This window comes from Sylvia atricapilla, chromosome 31 (genome assembly GCF_009819655.1).
Source record: "Sylvia atricapilla isolate bSylAtr1 chromosome 31, bSylAtr1.pri, whole genome shotgun sequence".
In the NCBI taxonomy this organism is placed as follows: domain Eukaryota; kingdom Metazoa; phylum Chordata; class Aves; order Passeriformes; family Sylviidae; genus Sylvia; species Sylvia atricapilla.
In genome coordinates this window covers 241,923-259,414 of record NC_089170.1, presented here as the reverse complement: position 1 = coordinate 259,414, position 17,492 = coordinate 241,923, and the positions used below count along the sequence as shown (strand labels likewise).

The 17,492-nt window shown below is 57.5% G+C and overlaps 2 protein-coding genes across 2 annotated transcripts; both read right to left on the bottom strand.

Moving 5' to 3' along the window:
- Window positions 1-5,200: 5,200 nt before the first annotated feature.
- Window positions 5,201-7,745, bottom strand: LOC136373123 (class II histocompatibility antigen, B-L beta chain-like). The gene is given in 4 exon segments (XM_066338074.1): window positions 5,201-5,476; window positions 6,044-6,326; window positions 6,799-7,088; window positions 7,495-7,745. Coding segments are annotated over 4 exon segments (873 nt in total). The 5' UTR covers window positions 7,580-7,745; the 3' UTR covers window positions 5,201-5,261.
- A 6,999-nt stretch (window positions 7,746-14,744) lies between these two features.
- LOC136373091 (zinc finger protein 180-like) lies at window positions 14,745-15,687 on the bottom strand. The gene has a single exon (XM_066338032.1). It carries the CDS (start codon window positions 15,685-15,687, stop codon window positions 14,773-14,775), a length of 915 nt encoding a protein of 304 aa, XP_066194129.1. The 3' UTR covers window positions 14,745-14,772.
- Window positions 15,688-17,492: the final 1,805 nt, after the last annotated feature.

Here is a 17,492-nt window from a genome sequence, read left to right as displayed (position 1 = left end):
TTAAATATTTCAGCACAAGAATTCCTTTGGCATGGCCCTGTTTAACATCCTCATACAATTCCAATTTCTTTTCTGAGTCTGGAAGAGCCATGAATGAGGCATCAATCATTTTGGTTTGGTTTTTTTTTTTCATTTTCTCGAGTTTTGTTCTCTTTCTCATGTCCATACCACAACATTGAGTCTGTCTGGGGTTACAAGGTCATACAACATTCAGGTTAGAACAGAGAATCCTCAATCCAGGTCCTGCAATTCCTGATTAATCTTCAGAATTGTCGCAGCTTCTTTTTAGTGCTGGGTAACATTACTCCTGTGATTTCCCAGACGCTCTCTGGGTTAATACAAAATAAACCATCAATCAAAATATGTCCAAATTATTTAACATTATTCTCCACCATTTACGTGTTTTTCAAATACTTAAATTTTCATTCTAGCCAGAAAATGGAGCCATTTCACAGATGCTTCTACTACCACTCCTTCTCTTCCTCCTGACTGAAGCAAGTCATCCTCATCCTGCATTAACCCAATCCCTGGGGCTGAGGTAAATTTTTTTGGTATTTTCTGCAAGGCTTGCCCGAATAAGGCTGGTGCTCCTGTGCATCTCTGCAGAAGGACCGTCCATGTCTTTCCCATTTTCCCTTCTCCCTCTTGTTCCCACTCAAAGGCCAAACCCTGTTCACCGTCCTGTGTCAGTGGCATCCCCAGAAAGCATCTTTGACACCAAGTCCTGAATGGTGGCAGTGTGAGGAGGGAACCTGGTTCCAGATGGTGGAAGGATCTGAGCCTGTGGGGTGCCTGGGTTTGATAATCTCATTTCTTCTTAGGTCCTGCACCATTCCGTGGATTCCATCTGATTTCTTGATGGGCAGCACAGGAGCGTTATAGGGAGAGATCCCTGGCTCCAAAAGCCCTGCCTTGAGCAGGGGCTCAATAACAGGCTGTAAGCCCTTCCTTCCCTCCCGTGGAACAGGGGATTGCTTTTAGACACCACTTGTCCTGGCTGCTCCAGAGTAGTTTGGAGAGGCTGGGTATCTAATTTTCCCTCTTTCCCTGGGGCTGCCCACACTTGTGGGTTCACTTCAGCACAGGCCTTGCCAGACATTTGACACAAAGGTACAAGAGAAGTAGCCTGAGTAGCACCTTTTGCAGTATTAATTTCCATTCCTAATTTAGCCATCAAATCCCTTTCCAGTAAATTACAATCAGAATTAGGAGCAAAATCAAAGTTCCTCCATTTCAAACCTATCCCCCACATCTGCCAATAGTGGTTGAATAAAACACATCCCATCATCCTTCCCACTTAGCCCCTGAATAATGAAAGACGTTTTTTGCCTTTTTCCCCCTTAGGTCTGAGATTCAGAGTGGATGGAGAGGCCCCTGTGTCTATGAGGAAAGGCCTCCTGTGGATCCAGCCCCAGCCTGGATGTTGTCAAGGGCTCCAGTGTGGTGGGTCCCTGGTGTAATGGGAGCTCTGGCAGCCCCAGGAATCCATGTCCGTGCAGGGGTGGACTTGCTCCTGCTGAGGGTGCTGCTGTGTGTGCCTGCAGTGTCCTTGTGGCCTGCAGATGGAACACTGCTTCATTGCCCGGGGGAATTTGGGGAGGTGGGAGGGGGAGCGCCAAGGCCGGGCCCCCCGCGCTGTCGTGGCGGGAGCGGCCGAGAGCCCAGCGCTGCCCCAGCTCCATCCGTGCCCCTCCGGTGGGATGCTGTGGGTTTGGGGGGGAAGAGGGAGCCGGCAGTGGGTGCTGGGCCTGGGGGCAGGGGGACAAGGGAAGGAGCAGCAGGGCTTAAGGACTAAATGTTCAAAGGATGCACACAGAAAGAGAAGAAGGGATTGTGCAGGAAAAGGAGGAATAGTAGGAGGAAGAGGAGTGTGAGTAAAAGTAGGGACACAGGAGGAGGAGTAGAAAATAAGGCACAAGGTTCCACACCTCCCTGTACTTGCAGCCTCCCCCACATGTAGCAGGTGACTGGGGAGGGAGATCCATAATTTTTATGGGGGTGGACCTTGGTGTTTCTGGGCTTTATTTGGCTTAATGTTGATTCTTTTATTTTTTTAAGTGGCTAATTTTTTTTTAATTTAGAGGGGGTGTTGTTTCTGTTCTGATGTAAAGAGGATTTATGGGTTGAATCTTGGTCTTTTTGAGGTTCTTACAGACACAATTTACCCAATGACATCCTGAGAGAAACTTAGGCCGGAAGGAACCCCCAGCCTGGGACACTCTCCTCTTGTTTTCTCCCCAAACCAGGATTTCTCATTCCCAAGGTGTGCCCAAATGGAGAAGGAGGAAAAGCCCCGCAGATCCTGCAGGAGGAGGAGTTACAAACCCAGGGAGCTGTGAGGAGGAAAGGCCCCCCCTGTGCCAGGAGGACGGCCAGAGATCCAGCCGGAGCTCAGAGCTGGAGGAGAAGCCTCACGGAGGGGAGAAGCCCCACAAGTGCCTGGAATGTGGGAAGGGTTTCAGCTACAGGTCCCACCTGATCCAGCACCAAAGGATCCACACTGGAGAACGGCCCTATGAGTGTGGGGAATGTGGGAGGAGCTTCAGCCATAGATCCAGCCTGGTGCTACACCAGGTGATCCACACTGGGGAAAAGCCCTACGAGTGTGGGGAATGTGGGAAGAGCTTCAGAGGAAGCTCTGATCTGATCCAGCATCAGGTGACCCACACTGGGGAACGGCCCTACACCTGCTTGGAATGTGGGAAGAGCTTTGGATGGAGCTCTGCCCTGAGAAAACACCAGCTCATCCACACCGGGGAGAGGCCCTACGAGTGTCCCGAGTGTGGGAAGAGCTTCTCCAGCAGCTCAGCCCTGACCCAACACCAACGGAGGCACTGTAAGGGAAGCCCTGTGAGTGCCCCAAGGACGGGAAGAGCTTCGTGCGCTGCTCCAGCTCCATCCCCCATGGGAGGATCGGCGCTGGATGATCCCCAGTGACCCCCGTTGGGCAGAGCCCTGGTGATCCGTGTTTGGGGGACACTTTACTGTGGGGGATCCACATCTTCCTGTCTCCCTGTGGGCACCTGAATGAATGCAGGGGCAGGAACATCCATTGACACAGACTGATATTAGGAATTTCTTGGGCAGAGTGGGTTTGTTGACTTTCGACCCCAGCAAATCTTTTGTGTTCAATCCTATCTTCTGGTGGTATCAATGAATACTGGATTGTCTTGAAGTCTTTTCCAACCTCAGGGATTCCACAGTTTTGATTTCCTATTGCCCGAGGGCATCTTCTGCAGTCACATGGTGATGATCTGGGGCAAAGACCAAGATTTTGGCATCAGTGGGGTGGAAACCCCTCCAAAAAAGGTTCTTCCCTCCCACCCAAGCACATGGATCTGCAGCTGGCATGGACACAGAAATCCTTTTCTTTTGGCCTTGATTTGTTTTTCATTTCTCTTCATCTCTTTAAATGTCCAACACTGGGGTAAAAATAAAGACATTGAACTAAGACATGGGTGGGGACATGGGGGGATGCAGACATGGGGACACATGGACATGGAGGGGGACATGGCCATTTATGGGGACATGGCGGGACACGGGCACTGATGGAGACATGGGGGGACAATGACAGGGTTAGAAACATAGTGGGGAGACAGCCATGGGTGAGGACAGGGTGGGACATGGCCAGTGACATGTGGGGACAAGGCCATGGCCGATGCTATGGGGGGAACTGGCAGGGGCTGTGGGGATGCTGGGTTTGAAGGAGTTGAGGGTTCCTGGGAGGGACTTGGGGTTTGCTGAGGGCTTTGGGGACCCCAGGCCCAGCAGCTCCGGCTGCGCTGGGAGACCCTGGTGTGACACGATGCCGGAGTTCTTCTGCCCAGTTGCTCCTGGCACCGTCCCCAGGACGGTGTCCCCCCGCAGGGCTGACACCATCCGGGGGCAGCTGTGGCTGGAGCACGGAGCAGCTGCACGGCACAGATGGAAGTTGTGTCCATGGGCAGGGACAAGGAACAGGGAGAGGCCTTCTGTGTGATTTACAAAGGTGTTTATTCCCCCGAGGGTCAGGGAGAGAAAAAGGGCACAGAACCTGGGCTGGCAGAGGGTTCTAAGCGGGGGAGGTCTTGGGAGAGGACACAATTTCCAGCCAATAAGGGTTACATGGGGAGGAACATGAGGTGGGGAGTACAATTCATAGACCAATGAAAGAACACAAGGGGAGGGAACAGCCCAAACTAACCAGTAGGGCATCGAAGGTTGGGGGATTGAAAGGGAACAGAAGGAAGAAGGGTCGGGGTTGTTAGGGAAGGATTGACAATTCTGTGGGAGAAGGGAAAGGCAGGTCTAGGGAAGACACAACCAGGGCAAAACCAGCAATACAGAGGGGAAGGGACAGTCCATCAGGGATAAAAACCACTATAACAGTACAAAATATGGGTGGGGGGTGTTATAAAACTGACTATTGTAAATGAGCTGCCGTTGAAAACACAATAAAAACGCACCACAGCACTAGTGGAGGTTCTGGGCCAGCTGCTCAAGGACCCCCTCACCCGGGCCAGCAGCCCCAGGGTTTTGGGGGCAGCTGAGAGGCCACAACAGGGAGGAGAAAGCCGGACAGAGCTGTCCCTTTCCAGAACTGCAGCTGTGAAATCCCAAAACTCAGGGATTCCTCCCAGGAAAATGTTGTCAGGAGGTGCCTGAATTAAGGGTAAATGGGAATGGGACCCCCAAAACCAAGTATGGAGGACAGCAGTGGTGGATTGGGGGGCAGCAGGGAAGGAGTGGAAGAGTGGGGGAAAAGAGGTGGCTGGGACCCTGAAAGAGTGGGGGAGGGGTCCCACTCCTCCTTAATAATACCCAGAGCTGGGGCAGGTCAGGCTGGAGCAGTGCTGGGCTCTAGGCCCGGCCTGGGCACTCTCCAAGTGCCCTCTTCTCAAATTTTCCAGGTGGCTTCAGGGGGTCCCGGCATGTTTTGGGGTTCGTTGGGTGCTGTGCTGGGGTTCGGGTGCCTCCCAAGCTCCCTCCAGAGTAGGGTGACATTGAGGGGGCACACGGGGGTCCCCATTCCTGATCCATCCTGGGGCCAGGACTCCACATCCACAATTATAGCCCCCCCGAACTCTCTCCCCAGTGCCCCCCAATAAACAGGAGTGGGTCTAACTAGGAAGCTTTACTGGGACCACTGGGAGCAGCTGGGTGGGGACAAAGTGACAGCGGGGCTGGGGGGACACACGACCCCCCCAAAATCATCGCAGGGATGGAGCGGGGGGGTCCCACCGGGCCTGAGGCCACGGGGAGGGGCTGCGGCTGCCAGCAGCTCAGGAGCTCTCTGGGCAGAGAAAAGGGGGTGACACCGGGCTGGGGGGCTCCAGGGGAGCACATACACTCCAAGGGAGGGGGACACAACCCCCGGGACCCCCCCTCACCTTCTTGCACAGGTAGAAGCCCAGTCCCGATGCCAGGAAGACCAAGCCCAACACGAAGCCCCCGATCCCCGTCAGCATCTTGCTGTGGGCGGTGTCCGGTGGCATCTCTGGGGGGGCCGCGGGGCTCAGGACCCCCAAAACCTCTCACAGACACCCCAAGGCCCTCCCAGCTCCCTCCTAGTCTCACCCAGTCCACCCAGGAGCCCCTAAAACCTCCTCCCAATCTCTTCCTTGCCTCCTCAGGACCCACCAAAGCCCCTCCTGTCCTTCTCAGGATCACACAACCCCCTCCCAGTTGCCCTCCACTGCCCCAGGATCCCCCCAAACACTCTCCCTGTCCCTTCCCGGACCCTCCGGGACTCACCGAGACCCCTCCCAGTGTCTTCCCAGCACAACCAACCTCATCCTAGGCCCTGCTTTCCAATCCAGAATTCTCCTTCCAGCCCCTCCAGGCTCACTCCAATCCCCCCCAGTTCCACTTAGTACCCCCAAACTCCCTCCCAGTGCCCACCAGCACTCCCGGAACCCCATCCCACCATTCTCTCACCTCCTGCTCAGCCCTTCCACAGCCCCCAGCCCCTCTCCCACTTCCAACCGGGCTCTCTGCAGCTCCCTCTGTGTTCCTCCCAGCACATCCCAGTGCCTCTTGCAGCCCCGCAGTGGCTCCCCCGTACCCCAGTGTCGGCTCAGGGGCTGCTCCAGGCTGACGTGCTCCACCTGGCACGTGTAGCTGAGCCCGCGCCGGGGCGGCGTTTCCAGCAGCACCAGCAGCTGGTAGCTCCAGTCCCCGTTGGGGACCACGTCGGTGGCCACCACGTGTCCCGAGAGCTCCTGCTGGCCCTGGAACCACCTCACCTGGATGTGGGCGGGGTAGAAATCCATCACGGAGCACAGCAGGCCTCTGGCGCCGGCCTGCGAGCTCGAGGGCAGCAGCGAGATGGAAACGCTGGGGGGGCACTGGGAGAGAGCGGGGACACACTGGGATCAGCTGGGGGCAACTGAGAGAGAAAGGGAAGAGGCGGTGTGGGCTTGAGAGGGATTTGGAACAGACTGGGAATGGAGTGGGAGCGACTGGGAATGGACTGGGAATGGACTGAGAGGAACTGGGAACGAAGTGCGCGGCGCTGGGAGGCCGAGTCCAGCGGGGGGCACTCGGCTCTGCGGGTCTGCCTGGCAACAGATGAGTCATCAGAGTCTCGCGCTCTGATTGGCTAGAGGGCGTGTGCTCCACGTTGGCCGCGATGGACACGCGAGGGGGCGCCGGGAGGGACTGGGATGGACTGGGATAAACTGGGAGAGCCACGGGTGTCCCTGGGAGGGACAGGAGGCCCCGGGGACGGACCCAAAGAGGGCTGACGGCTCTGGGGTGATTCCCAGGGAGGGTTTTGAGGTTTTCCAGGGTCACTGCCTGGGCAGGGCCTGAGGGGACACGCTCTGCCCCACGCTCACCTCTGCGCTCCACGCTGAACGGGGCATAAATCATGTAGTTGTGCTGGCAGTGCCTTTCTACCTCATCCTGCATGTATTACATCTGTTCTGGTTGGCTGTTCAAATTGCTGGCATTCGCCTCCCCATAGGGGGTGAACCCCACGAAGTGCCCCACGTCGCTGTGGAACATCAGGAACTGCTCCCGGTTGTAGATGTGCTTCTCTACGAACCTCATCTTCTCTGTGTCGTTAATGAAGTGACACTCGGACTTTGCCAGACAGTGGAACTCCCCTGAGTGTGCAGGACACAGGTCAGGAGGCGCCCCGTCAGCACCCCCCAGCACTCCCAGAGCTCCGGGGGCCACCCCGGATCCCCACTCCGCACCCCCTGTTCCCCACGGCCGCCACGGGACCCTCCTGCCCGCGCTGCCGCTTCCTCTTTCCCACCCTTCCCCCCACTTCCCCTTTCACATCCTATCCTTTCCCCTCCCGTCTCCAGCGTGTCTCCAAATCACTTTTGGGGTCCCATTCCTCCTTTTCCCCACTTTCCCACCCTCTCCCACCCCTTCCTCACCCTTCCCCGACCCTCAGCCCCTGCCGCTCTTCCCTCCTTCTCCCCCGGTTCCATTCCGGGCTCCCCTCGCCCCCTTTTCCCCCTTCTCCCCCCCTGCCCCACCGCCTCCCGCCCCCCCGCTCACCCGACAGCTCCGCGCCCGCAGCCGGGGCCGCTCCCAGCGCCACCAGTGCCACCAGTAGGGCCGCAGCTGCCGCCACTCGCCCCATGGCCAGCGCCGGCCGGGGGCCGCCAGCCCCAAAGCGGCCGCGCTGCGCTGGCAGCACCAGCCCGGCCCAGCGCGGGCTCAGCAGCAGCAAAGCCGCGCGCTCTGATTGGCTGAGAGCACTTTTGGGAACCCAGTTGCCGCGGGCTCTGCCCGGCAGGTGATGAGGACACAAAACAAGCGCTCTGATTGGCTGCAGCGCGCCCCGCCTGTGCTGGGATTGGCTGAGCGGCTTCCGGGTCCGATGGGGCAGGGCCCCAGCTGCAGGAGCAGGGGATGCCTGGGAGAGGCCCCGAGCCCGTGGGAAGCCCCTGCAGGGCCGTGGAAGCGGCTCCTGGCGGGACTTGTGAGCCCGTGGGGATCCCCGCTGGAGCAGCCTGTTCCTGAGGGACTGTGTCCCGTGAGAGGGGCCCCAGGCCGGAGCAGGACAAGGATTCCTGTGACAGCAGTGACATGACCGGACTGTGACCCTCAGCCCCTGTGCCTCTGGTTTGGAGGACAGAGGGAATGGAGGATAAAGTTAAGCCTGGGAAGGAGGAAGATGTGGCGGGAAGATGTTTTCATAGGAATTCTTTCCCTTCTCATTCTCCTGCTGTGATTTGTTTGATAATAAATTCAAATAATTTCCCGAAGTCAAGTGTGTTGTGCCCGTGACCAGTGACCGAACTCTCCCCACCCTTATCCAGACCCTCGAGCCATTCCTTATCTGTTCAGTTCCCTGCCCAGGGTGAGGAGGGAAGTGACAGAGAGGTTTTGGCTCTTTCCAGCATCCCCTGCCCCACCCCGGCCTCAGGCGCAGCTCGCAGCGCCCTCAGGCCCCGCTCCCCCCGAGCTCCCGGCGGTTCCGGGCACAGCGGTTCCTTGGCCTCCTGCCCGGGCCGAGGTTTCCGAGGAATGCCGGAGTTCAGGGAAAGGGAGGCGGCTCCGTGCTGTGATGGGGAGGTGACGCCGTGGGGGACGCGGGGACAGGGGTTCCCCAACGCCTCGGGGGTCACCGTGGTGGCCTTGGGGACATTTGGGGAAGGGCACGAAGAGGCGGCGCGGAGGCTGGAGGTGGCCCAGGGGGCGCTGGCGGGGCTGGAGTAAAGACAGGGTGGGGACACGGGGGTGGCACTGTCACCGCCGCGACACGGAGACACCCCGGGGAACGTTTGGCACCTTTGGGACACCCCTGTGTCCTTCCTTCGGAGACACCGGGGACACCGGGGCCACCCTGACGTCCTCTGTCGCGTTTTGGGTCACCACGATGTCCCTGCAGCGTCCCCAACAGGACCCCAGTGCGTCCCCAGTGTCCCCAACGGGACATCGAGGGGACACTTGGGCCTTCCCGGGGACATGGGGGGATATCGGGGTCCCGTTGGGGTTGGGGACACTCATGGAGACATTGGGGACACTCAGGGCGACATTTGGGACCCCGCGATGGTCCCGCAGGCAGGGAGGCGGGGCCGGGGCGGGGCCGTCACTTTTCCCTGTTTCCTCTTGGCGTCTCCGCCACTGTCGCCAGTTCGCCTCCCGCAGTGTTGCCGGAATGTCCCCAGAGTGTCCGCAGCGGTCATGGAGCCCCGCGAGGTGCGACAATCCCGGCGTGGAGGGGACAGGGGGGATACGGGAGGTGGCAGAGGGGGCAGCGCGTCGCAAAGAGGACAGGAGCTCGTGGGAGGAAGGGAGGAGGTGACAGAGGGGTGGATGGGACCGAGGGCAGTGGGCGAGGTGGGACAGTGGGGGGTGGAAGGCGGTTCAGTGGGGGCGAGAGGGTGACAAAGGGGAGAGCTGAGCCCTCCAGGGAGGGGACAAAGGACAAAGGGGCCACCCCAGGAGGCCACAAGTGCCAGGAGGTCCCTGCCACCTCCCCTGTCCCCTCCCCAGGTGCTGGAGCATCTGGTGGCTGTGGTGGCCACCCTGGGCGAGATGGTGGCCACCGTGATCCTGCCAGACAGGGACATGTGGCAGTTCATGTCCCCAAAGTCCTGGCACACAGACCTGAGGACATTCACTGGGGCTCTCTGTGACACCCTGGACCACGGCGATGTGATCTCCCTGCGCCAGCGCGGTGTCATCCCCCTGAGCCAGGGCCTGGCCACCCTCAGAGCCACCCCGGGGGCTCCCTGGGCCGATGTGAGAGCCACGGCCAGAGTCTGGCGGGAGGCGGTGGAGGCGCTCATGGACAGCTGGATTGATGTGACTATGAAGGCCAAGGAACTCCACAACTCTTTGGAGGACAAGGCCACCACCACTGCCCGGCCCGGGGACCCGCAGGACAAGACTGCCAGCCAGGGGACAGCTTGGGGCAGCCTGGTGGCTGTGACCCACCGGCTGCTGGGGCTGCCGTTCACAGTTATGAAAGTGGCTGTGTTGGCCCTCAGCCAGGTGTGGGTGGCCAGCAGGAGACAGAGAGTGGAGGAGGTTCTGGGGCTGCTGAGGCGCTTGGTGGCTGCACGTGAGAAGGCCTGGGCGCCCCCCCGGGAGCTGCATGACTGGCTCGAGGACATTGAGGCCGCCCTGGCAGAGACAAAGGAGGCGTCCCCCAATGTCCCTGAGGCCTTGGCAGCTGCGGTGGCCAAGTTCGAGTGCTGTGGGAGGCCAGCGCCTGCCTGACCACATGTCACCTGTTGGGGACACTTGAGGACATCCACCACCTCCTCTTGAGTCCCTGTGGCAGCCCCATTGGTCCTGGTGGCCCTGTTAGCCCTGGTGGCCCCCGTGGCCACCACAGTGGCTGAGCGGTGCCATAAAGCCATCAAGGACATCCCAAGGCTGCTGAGGGGACAGTGATGTCATCCCTGTGACATCATCAGGGCAGTGATGTAATTGGGGACATTGCTGGTGTCACTTGTCTCCTGCCCCTCACCGTGCGGTATTTGAGACAAATTTGGGGAATTTTCTGGCAATTTTCATTGAACGTCTCCCAAATCCTGATTGGAATTCCTGGGCTGATGTCACTGGGGACACTCAGGGATATGTAGGGAGGCTCAGGAACACTCAGGGACACGCGGGGACACTCAGGGATGCTCAGGGACACGCGGGGACAGGCAGGGACATGGGGGCAGGGGGTGTTTGAGCCCCGTCAGTGCCTTGCAGGAGAGGCAGCAGACCCAGGTTATAAACGACAATACAAATGACAATTTAATCTTGGCTTTTGCAATAATGTATCAGCTTTTGCACATTGTTATTGATCACAATGACTTTGATATGGTACAATTTTAATCCCTTTCAGCTGCTTTTTGGTATAACATAATCTATCAGTTTATGTGTGCACCATGTTGCTGACATAAATGACAGTGTAGTAAATTGATATTATATCATAGGCCTTAACAAATTATTAAAATAGAGACTGCACAATGCCAAAATGCTTTAATGTTATAACTATTATAATTAACCCAGAGAATGGTGTAAAACAATTCTGTCGTATCTCACATCTGTGGGCTGATGATAACAGTGACAGAAACCAGAGTGCCAGAGAAAAAATTAATAATTTACCAGGGAGTGTGGAACAACAGGGTGGGACCAAGAGAGGAAATAAAATATATGGAGCTGATGTACAGGATTGTCCTGCAGACAAGTCAGAGGTTGGAACCAAACCATAGAGTTCCTGGAACACCAAAAACTCACTTTGAATGTTTGAATGATGTCTAAACTCCTGAACATGTGTGTGCCCCAGCAACGGAGTGGTGCATAGAGAACATTGTTTTAAAACACCCCAGCACTGGATATTGTCCCTTTTTTATCCCTGATTAAACTCGGAACAATTTCAAAGAGTGAGCTTTGTTTTTCACACCCGGGTGTGATTTGGGGGGGCCGGGGGGTCCCGGGCAGCCCCTGCCACCCTCAAGCACTGACCCCGCCCCGGGGGTCACCAGGACCCCCCAAAATCCACACCCGCACCCCTGCAGTCGAGCTGGAGCCTGGAGAGGCTCCTGGAACAGAGGCTGGACAGAGCGAAATGACCAAACAGGGATTTATTGAAAGGGTTCAAAGGATTCACCTGGGGCAGCACGAGAGCCCGGCCAGGGCTGCACCCAGGGCAGCGCTGATCTCCTCGATCTCACCCTCCTCCTCCTCGCAGCCCCTCGAGCAGGAGCTGTCCGGCCCTGCTGACTCTGCGGGAATATCAGCTCTGCTCCCAGCGATCCCAATCCCGGAGAGCGCCGAGCCCGCTGACCCCGCCGGGGGAGCCGGGCCGTGTCCGAGGAGCTGAGAGTGGGAGAATCCCCGGCCCGGCCGTGGGAGGGCGGGGAGCTCTGCCCCGGCTGCTGCTCCGGGCCGGGGCCGGCCTGCACACGCTGCCTGTGCCCTGTGCCCTGTGCCTGTGCCCTGTCCCTGTCCCTGGTAAGGGATGGGGCTGCCGGCGCCAAGAGATACTAGAGGCACTTCACAAGCATTTAATGCAAAAGATTAAATCATAAGGGAGACAAAAGCAACAGCAGCTGTGACGCCACAGCACAGGAGCACACAAGGACATGCCACACTCTAGTGGGGTGATGCTGGCCCGATCCCAGGCACCCACCAAAGCCGATCTCTCACTGCCCTCCACTGCCACACAGGAGAGAGAAAATTTAACCAAGGGTTCAGCAGTTGAGTTAAGGACCAGGAGAGATCCCTCATCAAACTCTGTCATGGGAAAAACCACTTGGAAACTGGATATATTATTTTAATTTATTGCTAACAAACTCCGAGCAGGTTAATGAGAAGAAAAAGAAAACCCCTTAAAACACTTTCCTCCACCTCTCCCTCCTTCCAGCTGCACCTCCATCCTGGCAGAGCAGGGAGACAGGGAATGGAGCCATGGTCAGTTCATTCCCCATGCAGGGTCAGGAGTCGTCCCCCTGCTGCACCCTGGGGGCCCTCTCACTGGAGACTTCTCCAGGAACTTCTCCAAGCTGAGTCCATCCCATGGTGAACAGCCCCCCTCAAACTGCTGCAGCGTGGGTCGCTCTGCCATGGGGTCAGTCCTCCAAGGACAGGCTGCTCCAGCGGGGGCCCCTCTGTCCACGGGTGTCCCCGGGGTCACAGCCTCCTCTCAGGCAGCCCCCTGCTCTGCCGTGGGTTCCTCCAGGGGGACCTGTGCATCCTCGTGGATCTCTGCATCCAATACCTCCATCTTTGGAGCCACCAGGGATTGGATCTGCTGGACACAGAGGAAACTTCCAGAAGCATCTCCCAGAACCCGGCTCTGTAGAAAACCCAGCTACCAAAAGGAGGCCATGCAAACCCAATACAGCCCCAAAAATGGGGTCCCAGGTATCCAGCTGCTCATGTATGCCCTAAAATGGGCATCCAAGGTATCCAAGGGCTCAGGTGTGCCTAAAAATGAGGCCCCAGGTGAAGGCATTCTCTGCTTGTCTGAGCACTGCCTGAGGGCTGGGGCTGCAGCAAGGGGGGACACCCTCCTCCAGCCGGGATGTCCCACAAACGGGGAACCCCCACAAGCCCCCTGGAACCCCGGGGCTGGGCTGGCCCTGCCTGGATGCCAAGAGCCCCCAAAACTGCTCTGTCCCTGCCCTCTGCAACCGCACAGGGACAGGAAATACAAGGAAAGGCCCTGGAGTTGAGAGAAGGATAGGGAGGGATCCTGGTCTCCGTGCTGGCACGGGCACAACAGACCCAGCCTGGGTACAGAGAGTGAATTTATTCACAGCAGGACCAAAGGAGGAGGGAGAGAAATCTTTGTAACACCTTCCAGCCAGCTAATGGGGATGACAGTGTCTAGGGGATGAGGTCTGCAATGAGACAGCCACACTTTGGGATGAAGAGCTTGGGGCAATCCAGTTACTGAGGAGGTTTTGGGGCACTTTCCAATCCTGAGGGATGAGTCACTGGGACAGGGGAGACACCTGTCTCTGACACTGGAGTGGGGCCTGTATTGGGGAAGATCCTGCTGCTTTCCACCAGTTTGGGGTGGGGGGTGGGGGGGGCATAGAAACGATTTTGAGGGATTTATGGGTGGTCAGTTTATAGCTGAAGGTAACCCCTTTTTTGAGAGAATCCCGATGCTTTCTGCCAGTTCTGCGTGTTCTAAATGGCTTGGGATGGACCTGCTCTGTGGATTCTGAGGCTGCCGCCCACCCTTTGAGCTGGCCCGGACCGGGGCTCCCAGCGCCGCGCGGGGCAGGGCCGCGGGGATCCCCCCGGGCACAGCACGGCTGCTTTGGGGCCGGCACCGCCCGGCGCTGGGGATGGGGCGTGTCGGGGCAGCTGGGGCCATACTGGTGGTACTGGTGGTGCTGGGAGCTCACCTGTCTGGGGGCCAGCGGGACTCGGGTGAACGTGTGTGCTTCCCCTGGGGCCCCCAGCCCGGTGTCGCCCCCTTCTCTCTGCCCACAGAGCTCCTGAGCCGCCGGCGGCTGCAGCCCCTCCCCGTGGCCTCGGGCCGGCCCCGGGATCCCCCTTCTGTCCCCTGTGGTTCATCAGACAGCTACAGAAGCTGAGCTGGGTAATGCCGCCGACCTTTTGGCCCTGGTACAGTGGAAGCTGTGGGGGAGAACAGCAAGGCAAGAACAAAAACAAAGACCGCATGTCTGCTCACTCTGATGAGAGAAAATGTAACAAAAGACATTCCTGGAAAAAGAATGTAACAAGGATTCGATAACCAAAGGATGGTGTTACTAAGGGAATATGGGCAAAGTGGTCCGAATGGAAAATTTTGTAAGGAGCTTAGAGAACTATAAATACAAGTGTTTAGTGTAATAAATTGGCTTTGCTTGTGTAGCATGGCCGGTGTTCTCTCAATTCCTGCAGTCCTCACGCTGATTTTGGGAGGGGTCAGCTGTGTCCCCCACCCAGCCCCACTGCCACTCTGCCCCCAGCCAGCTGTTCCCAGTGTTCCCAAAAAAAGTTCCCAGTTCACCCGTATACAATAGCCCGTTGTATATTGGGGAGCAACGGGGAGGGTCTTGGGGGACCCCGCGGGGAGCTTCGCGTCTGCCCAGCAACGGTGAGTCATCACATCGGCTCTCTCTGATTGGCTGAATCTTGTTCACCGCCTTCTCTGATTGGCTGAGAAGCACAAGAGTTGAGAGAAGCAGCGAGATCCCACCCCGAGCAGCAGCACGGGCACAACAGACCCAGCCTGGGCACGGGGGAAATTTACTACCAACCAAACCACAGCAGGAAAAGTAAATAGGAAAGAAATCTCTCCACATACCTTCCCCCCACCCAATGGAAACCACCAGGGCTCTGCCCAACGGGGGTCACTGGAGATCATCCAACGCCCATCCTCCCATGGGGGATGGAGCTGGAGCAGCGCACGAAGCTCTTCCCACACTCAGGGCACTCACAGGGATTCCCGTAGTGGTGCCTCTGTTGGTGTTGGGTCAAGTCAGAGCTACTGGAGAAGCTCTTCCCACACTCAGGACACTCGTTGCGCCTCTCCTCGGTGTGGATGCGCCGGTGGACAGTGAGGTTGGAGTTGAGCTTGAAGCCCTTCCCACAGTCGGGGCAGTGGAAGGGCCTCTCCTCTGTATGAATCCACTGATGGACGAGGAGATTGGAGCTGGTCTGAAACCTCTTCCCACACTCAGGACACTCGTACGGCCTCTCCACAGCATGGATGGGCTGGTGGTATTTCAGGCTGGAGATCCATCCAAAGCTCTTCCCACATTCCAAGCAGGTGTAGGGCCTTTCCCCAGTGTGGGTAACCTGGTGCTGGATCAGGACCCAGCTTTCTCTGAAGCTCTTGCCACATTCCACACACTCGTAGGACTTATGCCTAGTGTGAATCCCCTGGTGTGTCCTCAGACCAGGGCAGTACCAGAAGGTCTTCCCACATTCTCCACACATAAAGGGCTGTTCACCACTGTGGATCACCTGGTGCTGGATCAGGAGGCCCTTCTGCCTGAAGCTCTTCCCACATTCCCCACACTCATAGGGCCGTTCCCCAGTGTGGATCACCTGGTGCCGGATCAAGTAGGAGTTACGGCTGAAACCCTTCCCACATTCCAGGCACTTGTGAGGCTTCTCCCCTCCATGAGGCTTCTCCTCCAGCTCTGAGCTCCGGCTGGATCTCCGGCCGCCCTCCTGGCACAGGGGGGGCCTTTCCTCCTCACTGCTCCCTGGGCTGGGTTTGCAGCCCCTCCTCCTGCGGGATCTGTGGGGTTTTTCCTCCCCCTCCTCCATCTGGGCATTCCTTGGAAATAAAAAATCCAGGTTTGGGGAGAAAGCGAGATGAGAACTATTTAGGCTGGGAGTTCCTCCTTGCTCAAGTGTATCTCAGGAAGTCATGGGGTACCTTGTTTCTGTAGGAACCTCCAAAACACTGAGATTCATGACAAAAGTCGTTCAAACATCAAGACATAGATCAAAAACTGCCCCCAAAAAACATCAAGACTCAGCCAAAACCCGTTCTAAAATATAAAGATTCAGCCTTTTGCAAAAAATCCAAAGCACCAACATTTAGCCTAATACAGCTCAGAAACACCAAGATTCACATCCATGAAAATCATGGACCCCGTCCCCGATCAGCTGCTGCATGTGGGGGGGAGAACGCCCCTAGGGCTGCGGGAGATGCAGCAGATACAGGGAGGGGTGGAACCTAGAGGTGCCTTCTCTCCTGCCCTTCCTCCTATGTCCCTACTCTTCCTCACATTCCTCTTCCTACTATTCCTTCTTCTCCTGCACAATCCCACCTTCTCCTCCCACGTGCATCCTTTGAACATTTTGTCCTTCAGCCCTGCTGCTCCTTCCCTTGTCCCTGCCCCCAGGCCCAGCACCCACTGCCGGCTCCCTCTTCCCCCCCAAACCCACAGCATCCCACCGGAGGGGCACGGATGGAGCTGGGGCAGCGCTGGGCTCTCGGCCGCTCCCGCCCGCACTCGCTCCCCACTGCAGCCGCTCCCGCCACGACAGCGCGGGGGGCCCGGCCTTGGCGCTCCCCCTCCCACCTCCCCAAATTCCCCTCGCGGGGGGCGCTGGGGCCGAGGGGGGCACAGGTGGGGAACGCTGAGAGCTGCGGGTCTGCCTGGCAACTGGTGAGTCATCAGCGCTGAGTGCTGCGATTGGCTAAGCCCTGCCCGAGGGGTGGGGCCGCAGCCAGGTGGGGACACCCTGCCCCAGGGCGATGTCCCGCAAACGGGGGACCCCCATGAAAGGAAGAAGAGGAAAATGTCTCTACAAACAGACGCTGTTCAACTGCTTGGAGACAGCGCCAGGCACCTGGACATAAGGAATGGATGTAAGAAGATATCAGCTATAGAATATGTAAAATTAACTGACCACTGAGACTGCTGCTCAGCCAAGGTCCTGCTAAATTCCTGAACATGGAGAGGAAGACTTAACAGACCTGTGAATATCGTTACCTATACAGAAGTAGGGTGCATATTACGGAGGGTATGATCAAGAGACAGATCAGCAGTAAGAGATCAGGGGGTCTGTAGACAGTGAGCAGGGAGAGAGCACTGAAAATCTCATCAGTGAGGACACTGGGATCTTCAGGGAGTAAACATGGCAGGGGACCCATGGAGGGTAGAAAAGGGAAAGCCAGGAAGGGGTCCTGGCAAAAGGGATGATGATCCCAAAATATCTAAGAAGGGTTGCTTGGAAAGAATGTTGAGGCAGCTGGCACATTCTCCTAGAGGTTATCAATGACACAGACACTCAGGGGGGCATTTAGGGAAGTCCAGAAGGGATTTAGACAGCAGTGGATGGATGGTGTCGGTGTGCTGGGAAGGGTGAGGGTGAAGGGGAGTGAGCACCAATACGGTCAGGGCAAGAAGCAGCAGGAGGAATCTACGTGGTAAGAAAAAGGATGACTGAAAAGAGCAGGAAGAGAAAAATACTGAGGACTGGGACGTTTTTCAGCAGGGTGTAATGCTCACAATTTCCCATCTGATGGAGATCCTCTGTGTCCCCGGTTCCCAGCAGAGGCAGACAAGGAGGTCAGGATTGCAGGGGGTTTCTCTGGGCTGGGCAGCGGCAGCAGCGGG

Bases quoted from the DNA above. Each gene is read 5' to 3' on its own strand.
- LOC136373091 (XM_066338032.1), bottom strand. From the start codon at position 15,687: ATGGAGGAGGGGGAGGAAAAACCCCACAGATCCCGCAGGAGGAGGGGC.